The 26,968-nt window shown below is 32.9% G+C and overlaps 5 protein-coding genes across 9 annotated transcripts; 3 read left to right on the forward strand and 2 right to left on the reverse strand.

Moving 5' to 3' along the window:
* Window positions 1-1,214: 1,214 nt before the first annotated feature.
* On the reverse strand, window positions 1,215-2,624 carry LOC106442099. The gene is made up of 2 exons (XM_022717301.1): window positions 1,752-2,624; window positions 1,215-1,679 (listed from the first exon to the last, which is right to left on the reverse strand). Exons 1-2 carry the CDS (start codon window positions 2,622-2,624, stop codon window positions 1,215-1,217), a joined length of 1,338 nt encoding a protein of 445 aa, XP_022573022.1.
* Window positions 2,625-7,460: 4,836 nt separating this feature from the next.
* On the forward strand, window positions 7,461-10,227 carry LOC106439020 (nucleoprotein TPR-like). The gene is made up of 4 exons (XM_013880357.3): window positions 7,461-8,789; window positions 8,873-9,136; window positions 9,213-9,503; window positions 9,645-10,227. Exons 1-4 carry the CDS (start codon window positions 8,310-8,312, stop codon window positions 9,966-9,968), a joined length of 1,359 nt encoding a protein of 452 aa, XP_013735811.2. The 5' UTR covers window positions 7,461-8,309; the 3' UTR covers window positions 9,969-10,227.
* A 1,330-nt stretch (window positions 10,228-11,557) lies between these two features.
* On the forward strand, window positions 11,558-13,282 carry LOC106443889 (phenylacetaldehyde reductase-like). Its single transcript, XM_013885440.3, has 5 exons — window positions 11,558-11,748; window positions 11,903-12,264; window positions 12,365-12,527; window positions 12,599-12,785; window positions 12,860-13,282. The coding sequence occupies exons 1-5, from the start codon at window positions 11,628-11,630 to the stop codon at window positions 13,002-13,004; spliced, it is 978 nt and encodes a 325-aa protein (XP_013740894.2). The 5' UTR covers window positions 11,558-11,627; the 3' UTR covers window positions 13,005-13,282.
* A 2,494-nt stretch (window positions 13,283-15,776) lies between these two features.
* On the reverse strand, window positions 15,777-18,053 carry LOC106439027 (probable sucrose-phosphatase 1). Of its 4 annotated transcripts, none has more exons than XM_013880364.3 (9): window positions 17,949-18,035; window positions 17,733-17,843; window positions 17,289-17,591; window positions 17,105-17,206; window positions 16,836-17,030; window positions 16,474-16,764; window positions 16,192-16,378; window positions 16,050-16,096; window positions 15,777-15,949 (listed from the first exon to the last, which is right to left on the reverse strand). In XM_013880364.3, exons 2-9 carry the CDS (start codon window positions 17,790-17,792, stop codon window positions 15,863-15,865), a joined length of 1,272 nt encoding a protein of 423 aa, XP_013735818.1. In that variant the 5' UTR covers window positions 17,793-17,843; window positions 17,949-18,035; the 3' UTR covers window positions 15,777-15,862. The 4 variants fall into 4 exon arrangements, with proteins under 4 accessions (XP_013735818.1, XP_013735819.1, XP_048594451.1 ...); XM_013880365.3 differs by having other exon boundaries at window positions 17,733-17,809; window positions 17,949-17,967; XM_048738494.1 differs by having other exon boundaries at window positions 16,050-16,116; window positions 17,733-18,053.
* Window positions 18,054-24,686: 6,633 nt separating this feature from the next.
* On the forward strand, window positions 24,687-26,731 carry LOC106439028 (electron transfer flavoprotein subunit alpha, mitochondrial). 2 transcript variants are annotated; one of them, XM_013880367.3, is made up of 8 exons: window positions 24,687-24,852; window positions 25,046-25,228; window positions 25,297-25,508; window positions 25,616-25,770; window positions 25,863-26,021; window positions 26,097-26,149; window positions 26,227-26,367; window positions 26,448-26,731. In XM_013880367.3, exons 1-8 carry the CDS (start codon window positions 24,769-24,771, stop codon window positions 26,523-26,525), a joined length of 1,065 nt encoding a protein of 354 aa, XP_013735821.1. In that variant the 5' UTR covers window positions 24,687-24,768; the 3' UTR covers window positions 26,526-26,731. The 2 variants fall into 2 exon arrangements, with proteins under 2 accessions (XP_013735821.1, XP_022572195.1); XM_022716474.2 differs by having other exon boundaries at window positions 24,720-24,852; window positions 25,051-25,228.
* The last annotated feature ends 237 nt before the right edge of the window (window positions 26,732-26,968 follow it).

Here is a 26,968-nt window from a genome sequence, read left to right on the forward strand (position 1 = left end):
AGTAGAATTCCTTTGGATCAAGCAAAGAGAGTCCTAGACATAGAAGCATTTGACAGATACCCTTGGGGGCGTGTGGGATTTTCTAGCCTGGTAAATTCAGTGAAAATTGTTTCATATGAAGGAAGGAACAAGTATACACTTCGCGGATGCGTACATGCTCTCCTCATCTGGCTGTATGAGTCGATACCTGGTATTGGGCATGAATATGGGAATCATATTGAGGGTAACCAAGTTCCTCTTCTCTCCTGGTATGGATCTCGTGGTCGTATAAACTGGGATGAGTTTTATAAAAAGGAGAAAAGTCTCCATCTGAAGGTTACGTTTCTTTTCTTCATTTTTGTTTTTTTTTAAAGTGATCACTTGAGATAGAGTGTAAGGCGATTGGCTGTGGTTTTGAAGGACTTTCTGATCAGTGCATTCCAGCAATGCGTATTAAGTTAGCTGCTGAGATCTATGATGAGGTTTTGGATCTGTAGTATTTTAAGTTTCTGATATGATATTCTATGTTTTGAACGTTATGGATATGTAGTATTTTCATTTTTCGGATGTGTAACATTTTTATGGTTTGGTTTGGTTTTGACATTAAACCTTGTAACAAATGTATCTCAAGTCAAAAGACTCAATCAGGAGAGAATTAAATAATAAGAGATTAAGAGTATATAGAGCTGAACAGCTCGTGTCTCAATCTTCAAATAACTCAATCGGACTCCGCAGCTTCCGTGAACAGGGAACGCATCAGCCATAAGAATAATATTATTATTGATGCATGTCAATACATAAGTTGTGTCGTTGTCTGGTGGTATTTGGGTGGTTTTTCGCCCCTCACTTCACGGGTTCAAACCCAGCAGAGAGAGTTTTTATTTTTTTGCATTTGCTAATTCATTAATGGCATAATGGTAAATAAGTTCATCTTCTTCAGATCAATTCTAGGGTCACGAAGATTGCAGATTTTTGTGATTTTTAGTTCAAAATCGTGAAAGCAAGGTGATAAACCAAGTCGTTTCACTTGACTTGATCTCAATTTGTCAATTTTCTATCGATTTGAGGCTGGGTGATCGAATTAGTGGTTTTCTGGGAAAAAAAATTGGACTTTCATGTAAAACATAGTAAAACAGAGAACAAATTGTCTAACCAGAATCCAATAAAATAGAAGTTAAATTGTCCAACAAAAAAACAATAGCAAATTGTCTACCAAAAAACAAATGACGTATTGTCTAACCAACAGGACATGTTTTGCAATTGTGACCAACTTGATTACAAATCGAACATTTGTGCTCTTTTCTTGGTCGTTTCTTATTTTCACCTTTCTCAAACCAAGACTTCATTCTTGAATTTTTGGGTCTCCCTGGTGGTTGGCGAACCTCGGGAGGCAAACAAATTTTTCCTGCGACATTAGCAGGGACTGGTGTATCAGCATCTCTCGGCATTACTGCCACAGAGTAAGCGTTGTACAGATAGTTTGTAAGATAGTATGGATGACACAATGAAATGGTTGATAACTTTGTCGCTTCAGCTGCTGCAATTGCGTGAACACAAGGTAGTTTTTCTAAGTCAAATCTGCGACATGAACAACTTCTCTCAGTCAAATTCACTATGTCGGTAGATGAGACACTTGACACCTGATATTGATGAATATCTATCTGTTGCACGCACAGCGTTTTAGCATAAGGTACACGGCCCTACAAAAGTATGTCTCAAATATTAGTATTGTGTTCACCAAATATTCATGTGTAATAGAAAATCAGGTTTACCTCTAAAAGCTTCTCTACTCCACGAGTTAGAGTTGTTTTCATTGAATTTGCATCAATCTTACGTGACGAAAACCAGCGCGTCATCATTTGCCTTATTGCTTCTATAAGTCTTACAACCGGCAAACTCCTTGCATCTGAAAGCACTTTGTTGATAGATTCAGCTATGTTGGTCGTAGTCAAGTTGTACCTATCACAAGGGAAATGAGCTCTCGCCCACTTGCGTACATCTGCTTTCTGTAAATAACCATGTAATGCCGGGTGCAGTGCTTTGATCTCATCGAATATGGTCTCAAAATCTGAAGGCCTGTATGAATTAGCTGCCTTTTTAACCAAGCCAAACAACTCGCGGCCTCTAAACTTTAACAAGACATTCTTATACAAGTGATAAGTGCAAACGCCCCGGCTGGCAGTTGGATATACATGGGCTATTGCTTTTCCAATTGATTTGTGCCTATCAGAAATAATAGCAAGCCTTTCGTCATCTGGAATCACACAGCTGAGTTGTCTGAAAAACCACTTCCATGATTCATCATTTTCAGTATCGACTATCGCAAATGCTACTGGAAATATTTGGAAGTTGCCATCCTGTGCTGATGCAATTAGTAGAGTCCCTTTGTACTTTCCTTGCAAGAATGTGCCATCGACCACAACAACCTTCCTCATGAATGGAAATCCCTTGATGCTAGCACCAAATGCGATGAAAAGATACTTAAATCTGTCACTAGAATCTACTACAAGGCGAGTGAATGTCCCTGGATTTGCTTCTCTAATCATATGCAAATAGACCGGTAATTCCTGGTAGCCACTCTCAGCGGATCCCCTAACCAATTCTCTTGCACATATCAGTGTCCGATGAGCTTTCCAGTAGTCCATATATCATTTAAAATAGTAAGAAACAGTTAGAAATAAATCAAATTTTGAGTAAACAAGTAAATGAAATAAACCTTTATTCCAAAGCACATGTTAAGGGACTGCTTCACATGACTTGGCAAAATGGTTGACTCCACTCCACCAATGAAATCAGTGTATAAAGATCCGAGAATATCTGGTGTTGCTTGTCTGCAACGAGCTGATCTCTCTGTAACTGAACAAGTATGATCTGAAACATAGACACGTACAGTAAAGCGAGGAGTATCACTTGTCGGTGATGCTCGTATCCTCCAACTACAGCCTTCAACCCAACATTTTACGACTAACGGATTCGGTGTTGAGTACTCGACATCGTAATCAAACTGTTGCACTATCGTCATCATCTTAAGTCGTGTTTGTAAAGCAGACTTGGACTCAAAACTTTGGCCAACAGAAATATTTAGTGAATTCAGTTGTTGCTGCCTAACATGTGGAGCCACTGCCTTAGCCTTTTTCGATTTGCTTGCTACCCCCATCTTTGGCGTACACACTTTCCTCATATCTGTATCTACTTCTGGAATTAATTCGTAGGCTATAAAGTCTTCATCATCTGATGTCGCACCATCTGAATCATCGCAATAGTCAAACCGTTCTCCGTCAGTGTCTGAGTCTTCATCATGATTACAATCATACTGGTTAATCTGTTTCATCGTCTTCATGTTGTCTTTAAAAGTGACCTCTATGCATAGACGAACTTTGTCAGATTGTAGGAGACGGAAGAAACCTTGCAACTGTCGAAAATTCCCAATTTTAACTGGGGGTGTGTCACGAGTTAGCTTCATCAAGCTTTTCCTGCCAAGCATGTAACTCAATTCGATATTAACATGTCTCTTATCTAATCCGTAGTCCTCATAAACCATGTTAATCATATCTTCAAAGCTTGTCTTGTCACTGACTGGAATTACTTTGCTTCCTCTTCTGTTATCAACGTGAAACATCCACTTATCCTTCTCGAATAACCACTGCCCACAAACGGCTATAACCCCCTCCATCAGTTTCTCTTGAGATTAACGTGAAATAGCCACTTGTCCAAAAAATGATCGTGACTTGGTGAAGAAGAAGTTTTACGGCTAAATCTAGGTTTTAATAACTGGTTGAAGGTATGGTCGAAATTTTGGTTTAATTAGAGCAAACCGGAATTTTTTTTCTTCTAATTAGTTAACCAATTAAGTTGTTAACCGATTCTGGATGAAAAAATCTGCCATCCCTTGAAAGTCTGCGGTAACTAGAATAAAGCATGCCATAAGTATGCCGTAACTAGAAGCATACTTATTCTGAAAGTTTGTTGTTTGTAAACGTAGAAAGTATAAGTCTGCTATAACATGAAAAGAAAATCTGCTAAATTATAAAAAAGTCTACGAGATAAATCTGCATGCCAGTACAAAACTTTCGACATATTACAAAACCTGTCGTCATAGGAAAAAAATCTACCACTAAAAGTCTGCCAACGTAAAATAAATCTGCGAGTATAATCAAATCTACCATCATGTGAGGTAGACTTGTTTTTGAAAGTATGTGATGGTATAAGTCTACGATACTAAGTTTTCGGTAAACAATAAATCTGCAACAGTTTATTAAAATTGCCATCAAGTATTGCAGATTTTTTATAGCAGACTTATGTTACTGTTTCGTTAAAAAAAAAAAAAATTGATGACGTCCAATAATTTTTTTTCTGTAATTTGTTTTTTTGTTAACAAAGAAAATAAGGGCATTGTAGGCATAAAAAATATTTTAGTAATTAAAAAAAGTTATAAGTTACTCTAGTAATAATAACATAATTTGAAGTTATTTTAGTAATCTTCCCAAATTGGGGCTAGATTTATCTTCTCAATCGAAATCAAGAGTAAACAAAAAGCCATACTTTTTAGTGTGTAAGCAATAAACTAATTCGTCAAGCTATTTGATGGTGGCCAGGTGTGGGTTTGTGCTTTGGACCCATCCCGACTAATACTCAAATCATGGTACCTAGAAACTAATTTAAGAAACTATTTGAAAATGGCCAGGTGTGGGTTTGTGCTTTGGACGCATCCTCCCTAATAGTCAAATCATGGTACCAAGAAATTGAAGGTGGCCGGGTGTGGGTTTGTTCTCTGGACCCATATCATATACTAATAATAATGATAGGAGAAACTATTTTAAAATTGTTGAACTAACTTATGGTAGTTGACTAGTTGTTATCCAAAAGATCACCAAGATTCACTTGAGGTGTCAGATGTTTTCTTTGATATGCACTTAGATGGTAAAAAGAAAATTCCAACCAACAACAAAAAATTTGCAAGTTTTTCATTTTGTAGAGTAGTAACACAGTTTTGTGATTAAGTTTAACAATCTAAGGCATGATTGTATGTTTGAGACTTAGTTTCCAGCACAACAGAGAACATTTGTCTCGTTATGTTATGTGTGATGCAACATGTAGTCAACATAACAAACAGATCTCCCTGGGAGTTAGTGTGTTTCTAGGTCGTTAATCTTCGCATTTGTAAGGAACGGTTGATCCCTCGAATCATAATTTTTTTTCTTGGGTAATCTCGAATGATAAAAGTAGAGTAATCTCTTTTGACTTCAGAGACGAATGAATACTTGCCAAGGATACTGCATTAACGACGTAAGTACGCTTCTTCCAGTGTTCTCCTAGATTTTGGTAAATGGGAAGACTAAAACAAATTCTCACAGTTGTATAATTTCCTCTCTCTCATTAGTAAATCTGCCATTAAGGATGACTCTGAAACTGTAACAATGATCAAGAACTCTTGGAGGGGACATCGAGTGTAGTGATTAAAATGTAAGTTTATATAGCAATAGTCAAGATGGCTACCTTCTTCTCTTTTATAACTTCGATAAAAGCTATACGTTTTGACCGTCGAAACTTGGATAGTTAAGCTTATAACGCAAGGAGCTTGTAGCGGTTTTCAAGTTCATTTGTTACCTTGAAATCAGGGATTGAGAATATATCCCAAATGTTAATAAAGATGCATTTTATATCCAAGGTAAGCTGATAAAGATATTCCTCATATATCATTTCTGTTATGTCTTCTGTTCTTCAGCTGTTAACCCGCGGACAAGCGATCTTGTTCTAGTCTCCTGTCATGTTTTCTAGTCATTAAGATTTACTCTTTTGTCCAAAGCACATGTTAAATGCCATGCAAGAACTCAAAAAAATTATTGTTGATAAGGTAAAGATTTGTTGCCAAGCTTGAGAATAAGTATTTGTTGATTTAAAATTTTTTTTTGCGTGTTTACTGTCTGTAATAGCATCCGTAAGGATGTCAAATGGACGGACTGTTCATGGGCAACCCATGTCCAAATCAATTTGGACTAATATGTACACGCCCAAATCTGTCCAGAAAATATTTTATTCAAATGGGTGACGCCCAAATATACTCATGGCCCAAATGGACAAAACCAAATGGACATGGCCGGCCAAAATATTAAAAATATCTAGGACTTTATTTATTGGGGAAAAATCATCTTTATTTTCTTGCCGTCAGATTCACGAGAGAGCTCGATTTTGAGCTTCTTGGCTTCATCTTATTCACAGTTGCTCTCACGCTCTTAAGTCAAGCTTCTCGGAATATTCTTCTTCCTTCTTCAAGGTATTATGTATCTCGGAATCTTCCTCTTCCTCTTCACTTTTTTTGAGATATGGGTTCAGACAAAGTCTCCATCTTTCTATGATTTGTAGTTTCAATTTTTTCTGCGATTTGTAGACTCACTTAGACTTTGTTTCATCTTGTTTGTGCAGGCACTCAACCAGTCCAGTGTACATCTCCAAGCTCTCTTATCCGGCGCTTTCGATTTTTCCAAATAGACCAAATAAGCCAGGGTCCATTTCTTCTAATGTGTTCTGGAAAGAGCCTATTGTTCCTTGTCTTTAAAACATAGAGGATGTTGAAATAGACAGAGGAAGAATCAAACCCATTAAGAGGATGAGGGAAGTTGTTATTTGCCCAAAGTTTGCCTTGCAATGGTGCAAGTGAAGAGGACATGATTTAAAGATTCTTCCTCCAGTCCGCATATCTGACAGCATGTATCAATCTTCATACCTCGTTCTACAAGGTTGCCTGCAACTGGCAAAGCTCCACTGATAACTTTCCATAAGAAGATTTTGATTTTTGGAGCCGTAAGATACCTCCTGCTACAAAAGCGCGTCTTTATTGGCTACCTTTTCAGCAAGCCAATATCGAGATCTTACTGTATAATCTCCTGAGCGAGAATGATTCCATATAAAATCTGGTGATGAGATAACATGGATGATCTTGAGAATAATCTCTATATCATGAGGGTAAAAGAGATCTTCTAGCAATGAGATGTTCCAATGGTGAGAATTAGGCAGTAAAATATCGCTTGCTCGAAGATTTAGTAGATCAACAAGAATATTTTTCATAAGTAAGATACGCAGTCTATCACCATCCACTAACCAAGAAGAGGACCAAACCGAGAGAAATTATATAATTTGATTTGAAAAATATACGGTTTTAATACTTATTAAGATATGAGTAAATTTTGTAAAACTAAAAACTTGATGCTTAGGCTTAAAATAACATATTACTCCTTCCGTTTTTCAATATAAATCGTTTTAGAGAAATTTTTTTGTTTCAAATTATATGTCGTTTTCGGTTTTTTATGTAACATTTATTAATAATTAATGTTCTCTGACCAATGATAATTTATCTTCTATTTTTCTATTGGTTGAATTGTGGTTAGGTAAATAATTAATGATGTTTTTATTTCGAAAATATAAGAAATTAATGATTTTCTTAATCTATGTGCATAGCTTTAAAACGACTTATATTAAAAAACGGATGGAGTATTGAATAAATATGTTCAAATTTTTTGTTTCTTGCCATTTGGAAATTTTAAGAAAAATAGCACACAACATAATATTTTACTAAATTTGAGTTATTTTGAATAACAATATTCATATACTATTTAAATAGACTTCTCTTTTTTTTTTCTCAATTCAAATAGTCTCTAAAAAGCATGATTCGAGTAAACAACCACTAGTCGTTGACCCCAAAAAAAAAAAAAAACAGCAGCTAGTCACTATGTATATTAATGGAGATATCGTAAAAAGCAAAGAAAATGATGCTATAATAAATGAATTATCATCCAATGAGACACTTGGATAGTGGCAGAATCGTAAATAAGTGGAAAAGAAGAGGAAGCAGCGGTTTCATCACGAAGAACAACAACACAGCTTTTATTTGAAAATGGCTCCACTTCACGAGGTCTCTCTCCTTCTTTCTCTCTCGCCGTAGGCTTTACTCGAGAACCAGACCCAGAGATTGGTACTTTCGTATTCATTATATTATATATACACTACGCACATTGTAGAGAAAAACACAATTTAAAATTACGAAACAAATATAAGTTCTTTGATGTTGCGTTTGAATTCTCCAAGGTTGTCTCTTTCCTTCTCTGCTTTCGAGTGATTCTCTCTCCCTCTCTCTTTCGCAACGGTAACAAAGGATTTTACTTTTCAAAATCCGACAGAGAAAGAGACAGACAAAGAAAAGACCAGAACAGGAGCTTTCATCTAGTCTACTCTTAAACTGATGTCTTTCTTCTTCTGACACTATTTACCAGAAAAAAAAGACAGAGACAAAGACAGACACTTTCGCTGTCTTTTTTAAAGTTGGCGGTGAAAAAATGGAGAGAAGAAACGAACAGACGATGATAAAGAGATCGAAGTGGCAATACCCACAAGTGGGCCTTCCTACGCCGAGGATCCTTCAGCTGCCACGTAGGCAAAGTGTGCGACGGAGTGCAGCAAAGGGGAAGACAACAACACCTTCTTCTTCTTCTTCTTCTTCTTATTCTTCCTCGACTCAGAAGGATCAGAGAGTGAAACTGGAGGTTCTGTTTCACCAAGAGAGATCCTTTGATCGAGGAGGGGGACCTGTTGTGATGGATGAGGGAAGGAGAAGAGAGAAAGTTGCAGAAGGGAGAGAGATCGGTGGGGCGTCTTCTAATGAAGTAGATGAAGCCAAGTGGAGGTTTCAGACGGAGATGTTGAGATCAGAGTGTAACTTGTTAAGGATTGAAAAAGAGATTGCGTTGAAGAAGATGGAGAGGAGGAAGAAGCGAATGGAGAAAACTCTTAGATCCGCTGTTAATACTCTCCTCTCTGTAAGTCTTATCTGATTGGTTTATTATGTATTATGAGTGTGAGTGTAGTAAGTGTTTTGAGTTTGAAGCTGTTTTTGATTTAGGGGAAACAAAGAATCTCAGAAGGGAAGAAAGAGAGCAATGTTTTGGAAGATGAGATAAGCTATTTGATTGAGAAACTAAATGAGTTAAAGTCTCCAAAGGTCAACAAGGACATGGAAGAAGCTAGAAACTTCAGACATAACTTTGACAAGAAAGCTTCTGTTTTAAAAAGAGAGCTGGAGAAGTTGGATGAAGGAGAGGTTTGTGTTCAAGGGATTCAGAAAATGGCTGAGGCTAGCTTCTTGGTCAACAGCAATAACGGCAATGTGAGTGACAACTAAAATTTACTTTAGTCTTTTTTTTTCTTTTTGCATGATCTTGACTTGTTGTTTTCTTCTGCAGATAGATACATTGAGTAGTAAAATGGAGGCGTTGTCGATTCTCTCCAAAACCATTGATCTTCAAGATGTATCTGTACAAGACAAGTATACTAAGAAAGACTGTTCTAGACATTGCAAAGCAGTTATGAGAAAGATCGCGGATCAAGTGAGAGCAGAAGCTGATCAATGGTCACAAATGCAAGAGATGTTGGTTCAAGTGAGGAATGAAATGGAGGAACTCCAATCTTGTCGTGATTTCTGGCAAAACCGCGCTCTCGAATCAGATTCTCAGATACAGAATCTACATTCCTCTGTAAGATTGAATTCATGTTGATGTAACATAACTTCATACAAGTTTTGATTAGGAGCTTCGGCCCCGAACCTCCTGGTAAAAAAAAAGTAAAAGATAAAAGAAATATATTGAAGATCCTTTCTTTTTATGGATCTGTTTTAGGTTGAAGGTTGGAGAAAAAAGGCTTTATCATCAGAAGCAAAGCTTAAGAACATACAAGCAGAGGTTTGCGGGCTACAGGAAGAGATCAAAAGATTGAGGAAGGAAGGTAATAAGTTAGAACCAGAGAAGAACAAGTTGCCAACAGAGTCAGAGAAGAGAGTATTGATTTGTAGGTTGAAAGAAAACAGACATAGCAACAATGGAGATTGGTCTAAGTACAGTGAAGGAAGAACAGCAAAACCGTCGTGCTCAAGACAGCCTTTGAGAGAGATTAAAAACGGTTCAGTGGCAGTAACAAGGCAGAGAAACACTACAATGTCATGAAAATGTAACCTTGTTTTTTTTTTCTGACAAAAAAAAACAGATTCTTTTCTGGTTATCTATGGTTAATAAATTCAAATTGAGTTCATGAAAACTTGGGTGAACCAATGTCAACTTCAAATTCACCATAAAATATGGGTTATTTTGTCAAAACCCCTTAATCCAGTGGTTTGATTGACGAAGATTTGAGTTTTAAACCTTTTTATTTTTTGTTCAAAGAGTTTTAAACCTTATAAAATGCGATTAATAGTCGTTTATGCTACACTAATAGAAAAAGGTCTACATGATATCCATGTTCTAAAATACGGGCGCGTAGCCGCTTTTACGTCTGCGTTTACGTGACACGGTGTGGGCCTTGGCGAATAAGGCCAACTCGTCTCCATTACACGGCTGTCCGATTTAAGTCCGAGTTGAGCGTGGAAGTGTATTACGCGGCCGTTTAATATGTAAAACGTTGGGTCCAAAAACTTTTTCTTACGCGGATTATCACATTTGTGGCTCAAAATTGTTTTGGCCCATTCCACTAAAAAGCTTAATTGTCCCAATAACATATCTTTGGATTATGTCGAAATCAAAACTGAAACCTTAACTTTATTGTCTCTACTGAACTGAAGCTTACGGCTGGTGGGGCATTATACTTGTTATCGTCTTTTTTTGTGGATTGGCAAGGCTCTACAATGGCTAAAGTTTACTGTCTTGCCTATAAAAGAAGAAACAAGAATTATGATATACGATCTAGTTTGGTATTTGATGAATCTTTTACATATTTTAAATTTATAATTTACTAAAAACTACTCTCCGAATTTATCCTGATTTTAAAGTAACTTTTTAGGTCCAGGGTTGCCGCACAGATAGGGCCTAGCGCGATTCCGAACAGGACATGATATCTTCATCATAATGCAGGTAGCCATGCTACGTGCCATGTGGATCTTAGTAGCCACGTGGATCTTCATAAAATGGAAACACAACTCATTGTGGTGATATTGTTGGTAGAATTGTTATACCTAAATTATCATAAAACTTACTCTTTCCGTTTAAATATACTTGATGTTTTAGAGAAGTTTTGTTGTTTCATAATATATGATGTTTGCACATATCAAAGTAACTTTAACTTTATCAAAAACTGTGTAACCAATTAAGTTTTTATTATTTCTATTTATAATTAATAAACTAGTTTCAAATTGTAATTTAATAATACTTTTGATTAAAAATAGTTTTTCTTAATCTACGTGCATCGGAATAAAAACATCAAATAATATGGAATGGAGGGAGTATTAGATTTGTTGGTGGTAGAATCGTATTCTAAAGAATTTTATCCACTCTTTGAAAACATAAACTTGTTTTGATTGAATATTTATTAAAAGTTTTTTTTAACATCATTTATTAAAAGTTAAGAATTTTTTTAATTGATTAATAAATTACTACAATTAAACATGTTTTTTTGTTTTGGTTTTTAACTAAATGAGTTTATAATGAGTAAACGTAGGAACGTGATTAAGAGGAGTCACACACTTGGCAGGGAGCAATCCCGTGGAAAACTCTAACGAACCCTCCCAAAAATGGCGCGCTTGGAAACCGAACAAAAATGCAGAAAAGCTAAAAAAAAAATCAGTTTTGAACATTTCAAACACATAGAAAAAAGAGAGAAGACCTGTAAGAAGAATGAGCAGCGAAGAAGAGAAGACGGTGTGTGTGACAGGAGCTTCAGGTTACATTGCTTCATGGATCGTCAAGCTTCTCCTTCTCCGCGGCTACACCGTTAAAGCCTCTGTTCGTGATCCAAGTCTGTCTCTTTTCTCTATTCAATCTCATTCCAAAACAACGTATATTCATTTTTAATGAAATTTGAAGGCATATGAAATGATTAGAGATGCAGATAATTTAAGATTTTATAGATTGGTTATATATGTATGTGTGTATATGGTTTAATGTAACAGATGATCCGAGAAAAACAGAGCATTTGCTTGCGTTAGAAGGTGCAGAGGAAAGGCTTCAATTATTCAAAGCAAACTTGTTAGAAGAAGGCTCTTTCGATTCAGCAATCGATGGTTGCCAAGGAGTTTTCCACACCGCCTCACCGTTCTATCACGATGTCAAAGATCCTCAGGCTGAGTTACTTGATCCAGCGGTGAAAGGAACAATCAATGTTCTAAGCACTTGCTTGAAGACTCCCTCTGTTAAGAGAGTCGTCTTAACCTCATCTATAGCAGCTGTTGCTTTCAATGGCATGCCTCGAACACCCGATACCATAGTTGATGAAACTTGGTTCGCCGATCCTGATTATTGCAGAGCTGCCAAGGTGAATTAAAAAAAAAAGAACAACTTAGGGTTGCGTGGTGTACACGCTATCACTATGTTTTTGCTGAAACACTGTTTTTTTCTTTTTTTTTTTATTAAAGCTATGGTATGTACTCTCCAAGACATTAGCTGAAAACGCAGCGTGGAAGTTCGCGAAAGAGAACGATATGCAGTTAGTGTCGATAAACGCAGCAATGGTGATTGGTCCTCTGTTACAGCCAACGCTCAACACTAGTGCTGCTGCAGTACTAAGCTTGATCAAAGGTGAAGAAAAGATAGAACAATTGTTTGATTTAGACGTGTACTAAGTTTGAAACATTGGTTTACATTTTCAGGAGCACAGACGTTTCCTAATGCGACATTCGGGTGGGTTAATGTTAAAGATGTAGCCAACGCTCATATCCAAGCGTTTGAGAATCCAGAAGCTAATGGAAGATACTGTTTAGTGGAGAGAGTTGCTCATTACTCTGAGGTTGTTAACATTTTGCATGATCTTTATCCTGATTTTCAACTCCCTGAGAAGTAAGTCTCTCTTTTATAAATTGTTAACTAAAGACAAGATCTTTGATTAGAATCTACTGAAATTGTTGTTCCAGGTGTGCAGACGAAAAGATATTTATTCCAACCTACAAAGTGTCTAAAGAGAAAGCAGAGTCTCTTGGGGTTGAGTTTGTGCCATTGGAGGTTAGCATAAAGGAGACTGTTGAGAGTTTGCAAGACAAAGGGTTCATCAGATTCTGAGTTTCATCCCCAATATTAACTCAAACCAGAACCAGACTTGAATAGGTTTGTGTTTTACTCTCATGTGTCTTATTTATTTGTGGTTATTTTTCCTTTATTCAAATCTGAGTGCATGTGTTGCCTATGATATTGTGAACACTTTTTTAATCCTTTGGGACTATTTTTTCTTGATCCGCGCAACCGCGTGGTTATTGGTTCTTACATTTTTATACATTGATATTTGTTTTTTTCATAATTAGTGTTATATATTTTAAATGGATTATAATATAACTAACTGTATTCAAAAGATCTGGACCGAATCGGGTAATATGATTATTTTTGTACAAATATCCGAATCCGTTTCAGATACAATTGTTACTTAGATATTTTTAGGTTCTTACACATCAGAACCGAATTCATCCGAGGCCTTTTTTTTGAAAAAAATGATACTCAAAAGATCAATATGTATCTAAATGGATAGCTAATGTTCATGTCTAACTGATTATATAACATAATAAAAAGGAATATTTCTATGTGTTTGACTAAATTAAGCGAAATAGAAAAAAAAATTTATTTAGTAAAATAATTATATGGAGTGAAAAATTAAGTGACAATAAATATAATACATTTTTATTATTTTGATTTAAATTATTATTTTATTCAGAAAAATGTGTCTTTGAATTATATGTTTGGCTACGTATTTTTTTATCGATTGAAACTAAATTAAAAAAAAGTTTTAATAAAACAAACTTAACCGAACGTTTAACTTTATGCAAAACTCAGTTATTTTATATTTTTGATTTTATAATTGACACAAAGTTAATGTTGATTAACTAATAAATAAAAGAGAAAAAGACTAGGATAGCACCAAACCAAGTTTTTGTTCTCAAAATAGCACTCAAGGCTCAAAATCACAAAAATAGATTTCATTAAAGAGGTAAATATACACTTATACCCCTTGGTTTAATTAATCCAAACCTTAGGGTTTAGAGTTAAGGGGTGGGGTTTTGGAATTAGGGTTTAAAATTTTATAAAAAATAAATATTAAAATAAAAATTAAAAATTTTAAAAACAGTTTCAAAAAGTATTTTTAAATTATAAAAAGAAAATTTGAAAAAAAAAATAAAAAAAAATTTCGAAAAAAATTTCAAAAAAAAATATAAAAATTTCGAATCTGAAAACATATAATCTGAAACTATAAAAAAATTTCTTTTTTTCATTTTTTTTATTTTTATTTTTTTTATTTTTATTTATTTTTGTTTGTTTATTTAATTTTAAACCAAGGGTATTAGGGATATTTTACCCTTTAATGAATGTTATTTTTGTGACTTTCTCCTTCTAGTGTCATTTTTGAAACATAAATTTCAAAAGGTGTTATTATTGACAATTGCCCTAAATAAAATTCTGCATTATTATTATGTTAATATATTTAATGATCTGATGTATTGTTAATTTAATATAATTAATAAAATTGTTAAACTTAGTAACATATGAAAAGAAAATTAATGTTACTATATTAATGAAATTACTAGAAAAGATACTATATTTTTGCTTATATATCTATATTTCTAAACAATTCTTATTTATAGTGGTATTCATGTTTCCAAACAGTACCAAAATGTACTTCAGTTTTAATAGACTAGACTAGACTTTGACCCGCGCGTCCGCGCGGGTATATTTTTCAAAATTATGTTTCTATTTGTTTTTCATGTCAATAATATAAGGGCTATGCAAAATATCCGAATCTGAAGAACCGAACCGATCTCGATCCGAAAAAGTAGTACCAAACCCAAACCGAAATTGAGTAAATATCTGACTTATTCAAAATTTTGGTTTTTAGAGAACCAAAACCGAATCCGATCCGAACCGAAGTATTTCGGGTATCCGAATGTATACGAAATAGATTTATATACTTATATATATATTAATTATTTTTAGATTTTATATATATATAAAACATCTAGAATATATATGATACTTTTAAGTTGGTTTAAATACTTGAAAACATATACAAATAATCAATAGTAAATATATAAAATAGTAAAAGTATACTTAAAACACCAAAAATACTTAAAATAATTATTGATTCTCTATCCAAATATTTGAACTAAAGTAATTTATATGTTACCTTTAGGTATTCTGACATATGTTATTCAAATTTATATTTAATATATTATTTTGTTTATACTTTTTGATAAATTTAAAGTATATAAATATATAATGAGTTTTAAAATTTTAAAAGTAATTTAAAATTATATCTGAAGTCGAACCGAACCCGCAAAAATCCTAAATGAACCCAAACAGAAATTTAGAAATATTAGAATGAGGCTGAAATCTTTGACCCCGGAAACCCGAAACTCAAACAGACCTGAACCGAACCCGATTATGTACCATATAGATAATTTCTCACAATATAATGGACTTCCAAATTTTCTTAAAAGTATAAGCCCATTACTTTTTTTCTTCTTAATATAGTGCTATCCATGTTTCCAAACAAACCTATTTTTTAAAACTACAATCTATGTTTCCAATCAAACCTTATTTTTAAAACTGCAATACATGTTTCCAAACAAACTTTTTTTTAAACTACAATCTATCTTTCCAAACAAACTTTTTTAAAAAATTGCTATACATGTTTCCAAACAAACCTAATTTGTACTTGAGTTTTAATAAGATAGATGAGTCTATATGTCAACAAGTGATATTTGCCTCATTATCACCTTTGCTCTCTCTACACAAATGGTTCTCATTATGAGGAATAAGTACCAAAAATTTTCAAAAAAGCTGACTTTCGCGATTTAAGTTTTATTCAAGCAATAACAGGATCTTGTGTGTGTTTGCAATGTTTTATGAAAAAAATCTAAAAGGAGGATAATCATTTAGATGATCCAGTTGCTGTCATTTTTCATCTCTGATTCCTCTGACCATGTTTGCTGCACATTTTCCCACACAAGTCCTTCATTTTCCTTCAGATTGCAATACATTTTCAGTACTCAAGAAACTGAATCCACTCTTCTATATTTATATACTAGTGATAAGTGCAAACACCTCTTGATCTTCTCTTACCTTTGAGATGAATCTAACAGTTGTTGTGCAGCATTTCCTTTCATTCCCTGCAATATATATCCGCAATCTGAATATCAACAATTAAGGAAGAGAATAGTCCATTTATATGGGTTTTGTGTAGCATGTTAAGGCCTTTCATTACCAGTTTGTTCCCACTTATCAAGCTTTACCATCCAAGTCCCATGAGTAGTCTCTGTTGCCAGAACCTGATCTGTCCAAACCCGAAACTTCTTGTCCTTTTTGTCTCCATGATACTTTCCAAGCTCATCAATGGTGTCTATCAGAGATTTTTCAGCACCAGATGGATGAACAAAGACAGCAGCAGGATGCTGAATGTGGTTTTTGACAAAAGGATAATATCATCATTAATTAGTAAGATTTGGGGATAAAGAGAGAAACAAGGGTTATAACTATATATACTCACACATGAAGCTTTGAGACTTGCTATGTATGCATCACAGTTCTCAACTTCACCTCTTCTCCATCTCTCATAGAACAAGAAAAACATGACAACCTCATGACCCGGGTTCACATTATCCTCCTTGCACTCGAATAAGTCAGAAACATCTCTAGGAGAAAGATTTGGACCAAGCTCAAAATGACCAATGGCTTCTAAAATCCCACCCACACACCTCTCACTCGCGTGGATTATCTTTGCATTGTCTTTCGCATTCTCTGCATACCACTCTAATAACTCCTCTTGAGAGTTTCTCACCTGTGATAACAATAAAAGATATTTCAAAACATGAAAAGAACAAAACAGAGATTCAAGATGGTGAAACTAACCATGACACCATAAACATTAGGAATGGTAAAGAGCTCGGTGTCGTTTCCAGAGTCACCACAGACAAGAGTATTAACGGGAAGCCTCCCTTCAGCCTTGAGCTTGTTAAGAAGATAAGCAAGAGCTTGTCCTTTTCCTCCACCTTTTGGTAAAACATCTAAAGCTTTTCCTCCACTGAAAATGATTTTGATCTCCAACTAAAAAAAAAAAAATACACCATCATATACCATGTTGTGAGAGTAAACGGACAAGATTAAACAATGGTACTTACTCCACGTTTCTCCAACCGTTGGTATAGCTCCTTGGTCACTTGTTGAGCCTTACTCTTGTCAATGAAGAAGCTAACCTTGTTTGGTCTCTGGTCACAATCTCTCTGCATTAAATGAAACACAATGTTCTTTCATCACAAAACCATGATACTATAGAGACTTTGTTTATGTTAATCAGACAGTAACCTGAAGAGTTAACTCAGGGAACTTGCTGGTTTCTTCTTCGACGATTCCTCGGTCCCATTTATGGTTCATGATTTCAACCCAACTATCATCAGTAACCATGGACTTGCCATAAGCTATCTCAGTTCCTACAGAGGTAATGATAACATCAGGAGTTAACATTGGTCTCTCTTTCCTCAGTTTCTTGTACATGGGCAGTGTTCTTCCTGTTGAGAAAACAAGAAGAGAGTCTTGGCGAAAAGCTTCTTCCCACAGTGAACTGAACCTCAGTAAAGAGAGATTCTCAGGATCATTATGATGATCAACCTTCAAGAAGACAAAAAAAAAGACATCAAGAATCAAGATTCAGAGCAAAAGATAATGATCAAACTTCAAGAACACAGAAAATACAGATCAAGAATCAACTTTTAGAGCCAAAAGAAAAGTTTGTTAACTGGTGTTTTGTACCATTGTATCATCAAGATCCGAGACTATCATGAGACGAGGAGGAGATGTTAGCCGCTCCATGGTTAGAAAATCAGCTTCTTGGAGAATAAATCAAGAAATATAATAAGATCACTGAAATCAAGAAATGAGATCATCGAGAGCCATTAAAAACTAGGGTTCTTTGGTGAGATGAGAAAGCTAAAGCTTGTAAGGGGAGATTCTAGATCGGAGACAAACCTGAGGGTTAGAAAGCACGTTTTGGTGTAAGAGAAGAAGAAGAAGAAGAAGAAGAAGAAGAAGAAGCTTTGGTTTTGAAAAATTGAGAGTGAGGGTAGAGCGGGGAAGAACAAGTAAACATTTCCCTAAACTTTATTTAAATTGTTTTTTTTTTTTGTATTTTCTTCCACTGATTATTATTTTCTTTCTCCTTTCTTCCATGGAATATTCCCTTTTCCACGTTATATACCTACTTATTTACTTTAATAAAATATAATCTAAAATGTTGTATTTCTCCATTTTCAGGGGGAAAATTGACAAAATAACCCTTAACTTTTGAGAATAAGCCAAAAATATCTTTAACTCATAAACACGTCATTTGAACTTTCAACTTCTAATCAAACACTAATAAATCTTATACTTTCGTTGACCAAGCCATTTTAATTTTGTCAAACGTCAACCGTTCAGTGCTGTTAGTTATATTTAACGGTTGGTTTTTAATGAGATCAAAATAGCTTGGTCAACAAAAGTATGAGATTTTTTGTTGTTTCAATTTGAAATTTGAGGATTAAAATTGCTTACTTAAAATTTTATTAATAAAGAATTGTTGTTTATTATTACAATAAAATTATAGTTTTTCATATCGATTGTAATCACGAACTTAATAAAATATGTTCAAATAAGCTTATTTATTATATTTTTAAAAAATGAATTAAAAACTAAAATTTGTTATAATTAGAAGATGAAGCAAGTGAGAAAGGCAGAAGGCAAATTCGTGAAACGGATCTTCGGTTGACTACAACAACAATTTTTAATTAAGATATTTTTAAATGAGCAATTTTAATCCTCAACTTTTAAATTAGAACAAGAAAAATCTTATATTTGTGTTGATCAAGCCATTTTGATCTCATTAAAAGTCAACCGTTAAATATAACTAACAGCACTAAACAGTTGATTTTTGATGAGATTGAAATGGTTTGGTCAACGAAAATATGAGATTTATTCATGTTTGACTAGAAGTTGAAGGTTAAAATGGCGTGTTTGTGAGTTGAAGATTTTTTTGGCTTATTTGCGAAAGTTTGAGAATATTTCAGGCAGAAGATGTTAAAGAATTGATTGATGTGCTACAAAGTAATTATTTCTAAATCATAATGTTTTCCTATCATGCTTTTTTGGGAATTATTTTCTTATACCAAAAAACAGGTACATTGTCCCATTAAACTAATTCCAAAGTGTAATTATTTTATTAGGCTAATACTTTTTAATTGTCTATTATACCTCTAAATCAACTTAATTAAAATTTAAAACAAATTAATTTAGTTTATTATATATGTTAAGAAAATAAAGAAATTAAATAGAATATTTTAAAAAATGGTAACAATATATTTCCAAATATTTTCATAAATACACTTCTCAAATTTTCAGAATTGTTAATAATTATTATAAAATCTGCATTTTACTATGCCTAAAATCCATTTAACCCAGTTGAGATCTGTTTCTACAGGTTTTAGATTTTGAGTAATGTGTATATTGTTGGCTCTACATATTTTAGAGAGATAGGCAAAATGCAGATTGTGTATTCTAAATATTTTTAGATTACTATTATTTCCGTTGATCATTTATTCTAATCTTATTAGATTTAATGAAAAATGTAGATGACTTATTCAAATCATAGTAGATCAAATGAAAAACGTGGATTTCATTTTTTACTTTGTAAAATGTGCATTCTACAGTCCATATAACGAAATTTTAAATTTTTATTTAAACATTTTTTAGAACAAAATAAATACCTCTACATTGGTATATATATGTATTTACAATCCAGTTTTTATTTTTTTTCCTTTTTTTTGGTTTGTAAAACAATTTTTTTTTTATAAATAGAAAAGGGCATTATAGGTAAAACTAATACAAACTTGAGATTAGCTTGATGGGACAATATACTTATCTTTGTCTTAAAAAATCAATTTTTTTGCCTTTTCGACTCCTATTATGCTTTATTAATTTTATATATTAAAACAGAAGTCACAACCTTGCTTCATGTGTGATTTTTTAAAAAATGGAATTAATGGATTTATTCCTAGAAAGTCATGTTACATTTATTCTCTAATTTTATCATTTAAATTTTGGGCCAACCAGAAATTTTTATTGGGCTATCAAAAATTGGATTTAAACAATATATGATCCATTGGATTTATAGATAGTATAAATTAAATAGATATTATTTAATGTTATAATAGTATACTTCCATATGTTATTATTTAAATATCTATCGATGTTAACTTTTAAAATTATAAAGATTTTTAAATAACAAAAATCATATTATCTAACAGTGATTAATATTTACTACCTTAAACCAATGAAAAGAAAATTTAAACTATATATTTTATTTTAAAAATTAAACAAAAACTAAATATTTAATTATTTACTCGATAACATAAATCTACGAAGCGAAATTTAATTTTTTTTTAAAATTCTAAATTTATGAAATGTTACAATATTTTTGAATATGACAATATAACAATATTTTACTAATCTTTATATAATAGCTACGATTTTAATAATGAAATAATAATCCGAAAAGTATATATTGAAGAAGATACAAATACATGTGAAAGTTTGAAACAATCTATTCAATGAAAAAAATATACCCTAAACTTATTATGGCTGCAACTGGAATAACATTTTTTGGAATAAAATCATTTGGAATTAGAGCTTGGAATTTTAATAAATGTCCGCGGACCCCGCCCCGTTTGACCCGCTGCAGGGGGGGGTGAGGGTCGAACAATTGAAAATTTTCAATCGCTGGTGCGGGTGCGGGTCGAGATTATTTTAAGCTGGTCGGGTGCGGGTTAGCCGAATTTGGGTCGCCGGTACTCGCTAACCCCCAAATTTTAAAAAATATATTTTTTGAAAAAAAAATGTTTTTTTTTCTAAAAATATATAAAATATTTATATAATTTTAATTATAAATATATTATTTTAATATGTTTTTTAAAATATTTTTTTAACCATATAATTATTATTTTTGATTAAAATATTTTTAATATAATTAATATTATCTGCGGGTTTGGCGGGTTTGGCGGGCTACCCGCGAGTTTTTGCGGGACGGGTGCGGATAGAAATTTTTTTGTTTGCGGGTTATGCGGGATGATTTTTTGAATAAAAAAAAGATTCAACCCGCAGTGGGGCGGGCGGATTGACCCGTAAACCCATCACTATTTGGAATGGATCATTCCATGGGATTTCATAAATTAGTTACCAGTTATTATGAAAGCTTTCCAAACACAATTCCACTTATTCCATTTTTGGAATGAAACAAAAAAATAAATCATTTGTAAAAGTTATTCTTTTTATTCATGATTTTAAACTCTCGTGAATGAATAAAACGTGTGGAATCTCTACTTCATTCGTAATTTCAATTCTTATTCCATTTATAACATCAGTCGAACTTTTTCTATTCCATAAAAAATCTTTCCTTTTATTCCTATTAGGAAAAACCAGTTACACCTTATGTTTAAAAAAATGATAGACACATCTATATATATAAGACTTGTGAATGCACAAGTATGGCGCTTAAAACAGTTTGGCGATTGACTCTGCTCCTGATGTTTGATGTGGTTTCTTGTTCTGAACCGGTGTTGGAATTGAGAACCCGGTTTATTTTAAAATTAAAGTATAATTAAGAGACTTACGGAATCAGACACTTTTTTCTCTTTTTTTACTTCATTAGACACATCTCACTTGAGGGACACTTCTTCCTCTCCCTTCCTATGTGTTTTGACTCATATACATTTTTGCTTTGGTTAGTGATGAGTTAGTTTTATTATATAAAATTACTGCTAGCTTTGTGGGGACCGAAAGAGGAGCATTTCCTTAAAAGAGAGAGTGTATATATTTTGACTCTTTTTATATGTAGCAAAAGAGTATTTTATACTAAAAGTAACTTTTTAAATTTCCCAACATATTATATGTGTCATTATTTTATATCATACTGTATAAATAAATATATAAAAACATAAAATAAATTATTAAAAATTTTCTTTATATTTTGATATCCATATGTATATATATGTATTTTAATATTTATCAAAATTAAATTTAAATTACATACTGTCTATTTTGATACTTGTGGATACACTTTTGTGGATACATTGTTGATGGACACATTTAAAATAGTCATGGACATGTATTTTTGGATAGCTTTTTGGTATTTTGTAGATACATTTTTGATGGATAAATTCAAAATATCCACTGAATGGCAGAGACATTTAGTGTACAAAATTTTATGGACAAGATTTTATGGACAAAAATCTCAATCTTACAAATTTTGTGTATAAAATTTTGTGGACAAGATTTTTGTGGACAAAGTTTGTAGACAAATCATACAAAGTTCAAAGAACCAGTCCCTGAGAAGCTTGTAAGACTTAATGACTGCTTCAAGCTGAGCCTGAAGATGTTCCAGCATGTAAAGTCCAAACATATTTAAAGCATATCCTAAATCCAATTAACCAAACAAAGATAGCATGTTCAATAAACAGATGAAGCCAATTTTATTAATCATGAGGAAGGGTTTATAATCAACAAGCAAGAGCTTACATCATCCGTAAAATCTCTAATAGACACATCAGAAAACATAATCACAAAACATAATAGGCACGAGAGCTTGTCATCGTCTTTTCCACAACGGAGGTGGGACATGCTCGTCGTCGCGTCCTTTCCATACCGGATCTCGAATCTGTTGGCCGTCCTGTCGTCCTCTCCACAACGGAAGTCGGACCTGGTTGCCGTCGCGTTGTCTTGTCCATACCGGAGCTCTCGGATCTGCTCGTCAGCTCTCATGTCCACAAAATCTCAGAGATTCGATTCAATTGAAAAAGTACAACACAAACAATTAAAAAAAGAAAAAATATAAAAAAGGTTAGGGGTTTCAAGGAGAAAGGTATTGAAATCGGGCGACGGAGAATGAAGGAGAAAGGTGATGAGATATGAAGAGATAGATACGAGATTATACAGTCACAACCGCTGTTTTACAGAGAAATTGAAGACGAAGAAGAAAAGATTTAGCAGAATTATGGTTAGTAAACGAAGGGGCTGGGAAATTGGGAAAAATAGATCTGAATTTCAAAAAGTAAAGCCAAAAAGAGAATAAATGATGGTTTCCGAAAACTCAAAAATAAAGAAACTGATTTGTTGAACTATTTTTATGGAAAGTGATAGCTTAGTTAGTGAGAAAAGAGTTTAGTTAGTTTGAGGGCATGTAGGACATTACACAATAAAGAAGTGTGCCTCCAGCAACAAGTGTCATTTTGTGTAAATTAAAAGACAAAAAGTGTTTTAGAGAGTAAAAAATCTTATATATTAAAACATAAGTCACAACCTTGATTCATGTGTGATTTTTTCAAAAATGAACCTAATGGACCTATTCATAGAAATTCATACTATATTTTAATTCAGACTAATAATAAATATAATTTTTAAAATATTTTAATCATAGTATCTTTTGATATCTTTTCATTTTAAATATAAATATATTTATTTTAAAATTCTAACAAATCTGTTTAAAAATATTTTGACAAGATATTCATTTTTGAAATTATATTTAAATATTTTCACTAATTTCGAAATTAGTTTAAAATATTATTATACATTAATATATTCAGTTATATAAAATAAAAAATAAAAAAATCTATAATATTTTAGTTATTATATAATCATAATCAATCATATTAAATTGAAATTATTATATTGAGCTAAATATAATAAAATTGTATTAAATTTATATATTTATATATTTTATTTTCGTAATTATAAAATATTTATGTTCAAAAATAAAATCTAATATGTTGGTAAGATGGGTTAACATTATCAAACTATATAATACATGTATAAAAATTAACATGTATTTCGTTAAAGTTAATAATATAAAATCTTTGTAACTACTTAATCATAATATATTTTCATTTTAAATATAGTATATATTTATATATTATATTTTAAAAATTCTAATAAATCTGTGTAATATTTAAACAATAACTTAATGTATTTTAAGTTATCATTTAGAAATGAAAATAAATAAATTATATCATATTTTATCTACTTTTATAGTCATGATCATGTTAAAATATAATTATTATACTAAAATAAATATGATAAAATTATATTCAATTGATAAATTTATAAATTTTATTTTCATAAATATAAACTATTTATTTAAAATATAATATGATGATAGAACGACTTAAAATTAACAAAATATATAATATATGTCTAAAAATTAACATATCTTACACTTTTATATATACAATAATAAATTATCTAAAATGAATAATCATAAAAATATTGGTAAAAAGAAATCCAGTTTTGAAATACGGGTCAGAATTTAGCATAAATTAAATACAAAATATTTTTTAAATATATTTTCTCATGAATCCCCTATATTCATTTGCTTAATAACTAAATGCAAATATAATAAGATAAATATATAATAAGAAGTGGCAAATACATAAGGTTTAAACAATTAATTAATTATAACATGTAAATTATAAAATTATTATATTTGAAATAGTTATATAAATATTTAAGCATGTGATTAACATTAAAAATATATACCACTTATGTACTAAAACAATAATTTATGTATAGAAAAGTGAAAACAAACACCCGTGCGGTTGCACGGGTCTCTAGTTCTAATTAAATTGAGAGATAGAACACCAATTCGGACCCAGTAGGTGAAGTGGCTACAACGACGTCGTTTCGTCGTTTCAGAAAACGACACCGTTTCAGAAACTGGATCAGACGAGAAGTGACGTCTGATGGAGAAATCCAAACAGAAGCGAAAACAATGACGAGAGCTATTCTCACGAAGAAGAAGCTCGTCCTCTCGAATGCTCATCGATTCATCTCCATCACCAACCTCTCTCGATGCGTATGCCCCCTTTCTCCTCAACCCTTTTCTTTTTTTTTTGAACATCGATTTGCAGCTATAATCAAATCACACCTTATCCTTCTTTCAAAGAGGAATCGAAAGTTGTAAACTTTATCAGCCTGTGTAGTGATTATTTCAATTTGATTATAAAAAAAGGGCTTAACTTTATTTGGTTTTTTGTTGTTAATTTTAGATTAGCACTCTGATTCTAGCGGAACATGAGAGTGGTTCCATCAAAGCTCAGACAGTGAGCACAGTGGTTGCAGCAAACCATTTGGGTGAGAGCTCTTCCGTTTCTTTGCTATTAGCTGGTTCTGGCTCTTCTCTTCAAGAAGCTGCTTCTCAAGCTGCCTCTTGTCATCCTTCTGTTTCCGAGGTAACTAACACCATTCTTCATTTGTCCTTTTTCTTGTGGGTCTTAAATGTTTGTGCTTTTCTTTATAGGTACTTGTTGCTGATTCAGATAGATTTGAGTACCCTTTAGCTGAACCTTGGGCTAAACTGGTTGACTTTGTTCGCCAACAAAGAGATTACTCTCACATCCTTGCTTCCTCTAGCTCATTTGGCAAGAACATACTACCTCGCGTTGCTGCTCTTTTAGATGTCTCTCCTGTTACTGATGTTGTCAAAATCTTAGGATCCAATGAGTTTATCAGGTATACTCCTATCATGTATTGCTTGAGATTTTGGAGTGTTAGTAAAGATTTCAATAAAAAGAATTTTTGAAGCTAATGTTTGGAAATATGTAAAAATCTTTTGGCAGGCCTATATATGCGGGAAACGCCTTGTGTAGAGTTCGTTATACTGGTGCTGGTCCTTGTGTGTTGACTATTAGAACTACTTCTTTTCCTGTTACCCCAATAACTGAGTCAAAGAAAGCTACTATCTCTCAGATTGATCTCTCCAAATTCAAAGAAGGTTTGTTTAGTATTATTCTCTTGTGCATAGCCTTGTTGCTCCTTTTTTTTTTTTATAAAAAAAAAGTTGAGTATGCTTATTGTCCATTGCAGACGCTGTGAGTAGATCTAGATACGTGGGGCAATCAACTCAGGATACAGAACGGCCTGATCTTGGAAGTGCGCGTGTTGTGATTACTGGTGGAAGAGCGTTAAAGAGTGTTGAGAATTTTAAAATGATTGAAAAGCTTGCAGAGAAACTTGGTGGAGCAGGTTAGTACATACATCATATATGCTTGTCCTAATCTGTTTCAAAAGTTTACATGGTTTTCTGTTTCATTTGTGCAGTTGGTGCTACTCGTGCTGCTGTCGATGCTGGATATGTTCCTAATGACCTTCAGGTAATGTTTTTGGATCTTCTTCCATTTTATTTAAACTCCAATAAGAGTTTTATGTATGTGTGTGTGTGTGTGTTCAGGTGGGACAAACAGGGAAAATAGTAGCACCAGAGCTATACATGGCGTTTGGTGTTTCAGGGGCTATTCAACACTTAGCTGGGATTAAGGATTCTAAGGTGATTGTGGCAGTTAATAAAGACGCAGATGCACCTATTTTCCAGGTAACAAAGACACTAATGATACCCTTCTTCTCAATGTCAATCTTAGTATGAGATAAAACGATTGGCAATGAAATTGGTAGGTAGCTGATTATGGACTTGTTGGAGATCTTTTTGAGGTGATACCAGAGTTGCTGGAGAAGCTTCCGGAAAAGAAATGAGAAACTCTTAAGCTCTCAGGTTGCAGACCATAGTAAAGTAGCGTATATAGCAAAACTGTAATAAAAAAACGGTCTGAATAATCAGTGTCATAATCTTTATTTCACTTTTGATTCTCTGCTACGAATATGATACAGAAAAAAAGAAACCATTTGAAAAGTGTGTTTTTTTTTGGGGTCAAATCCATTTGAAAAGTGTTTAACTTTCAGTATGAATTCCATTTTGAGAAAAAACCTAAGATAGCACCAAACCAAGTTTTTGTTCCTAAACTAATACTCAAGGTTCAAAGTCACAAAAATAGGTTTCATTAAAGAGGTAAATATATACTTATGCCCATTGGATTAATTAATCCAAACTTTAGGGTTTAGAGTTAAGGGATGAGGTTTTGAAATTAAGGTTTAAAATTTTATAAAAAATAAATACTAAAATAAAAAATAAAAATTTT

Source organism: Brassica napus, chromosome A8, assembly GCF_020379485.1.
Source record: "Brassica napus cultivar Da-Ae chromosome A8, Da-Ae, whole genome shotgun sequence".
Taxonomy (NCBI): domain Eukaryota; kingdom Viridiplantae; phylum Streptophyta; class Magnoliopsida; order Brassicales; family Brassicaceae; genus Brassica; species Brassica napus.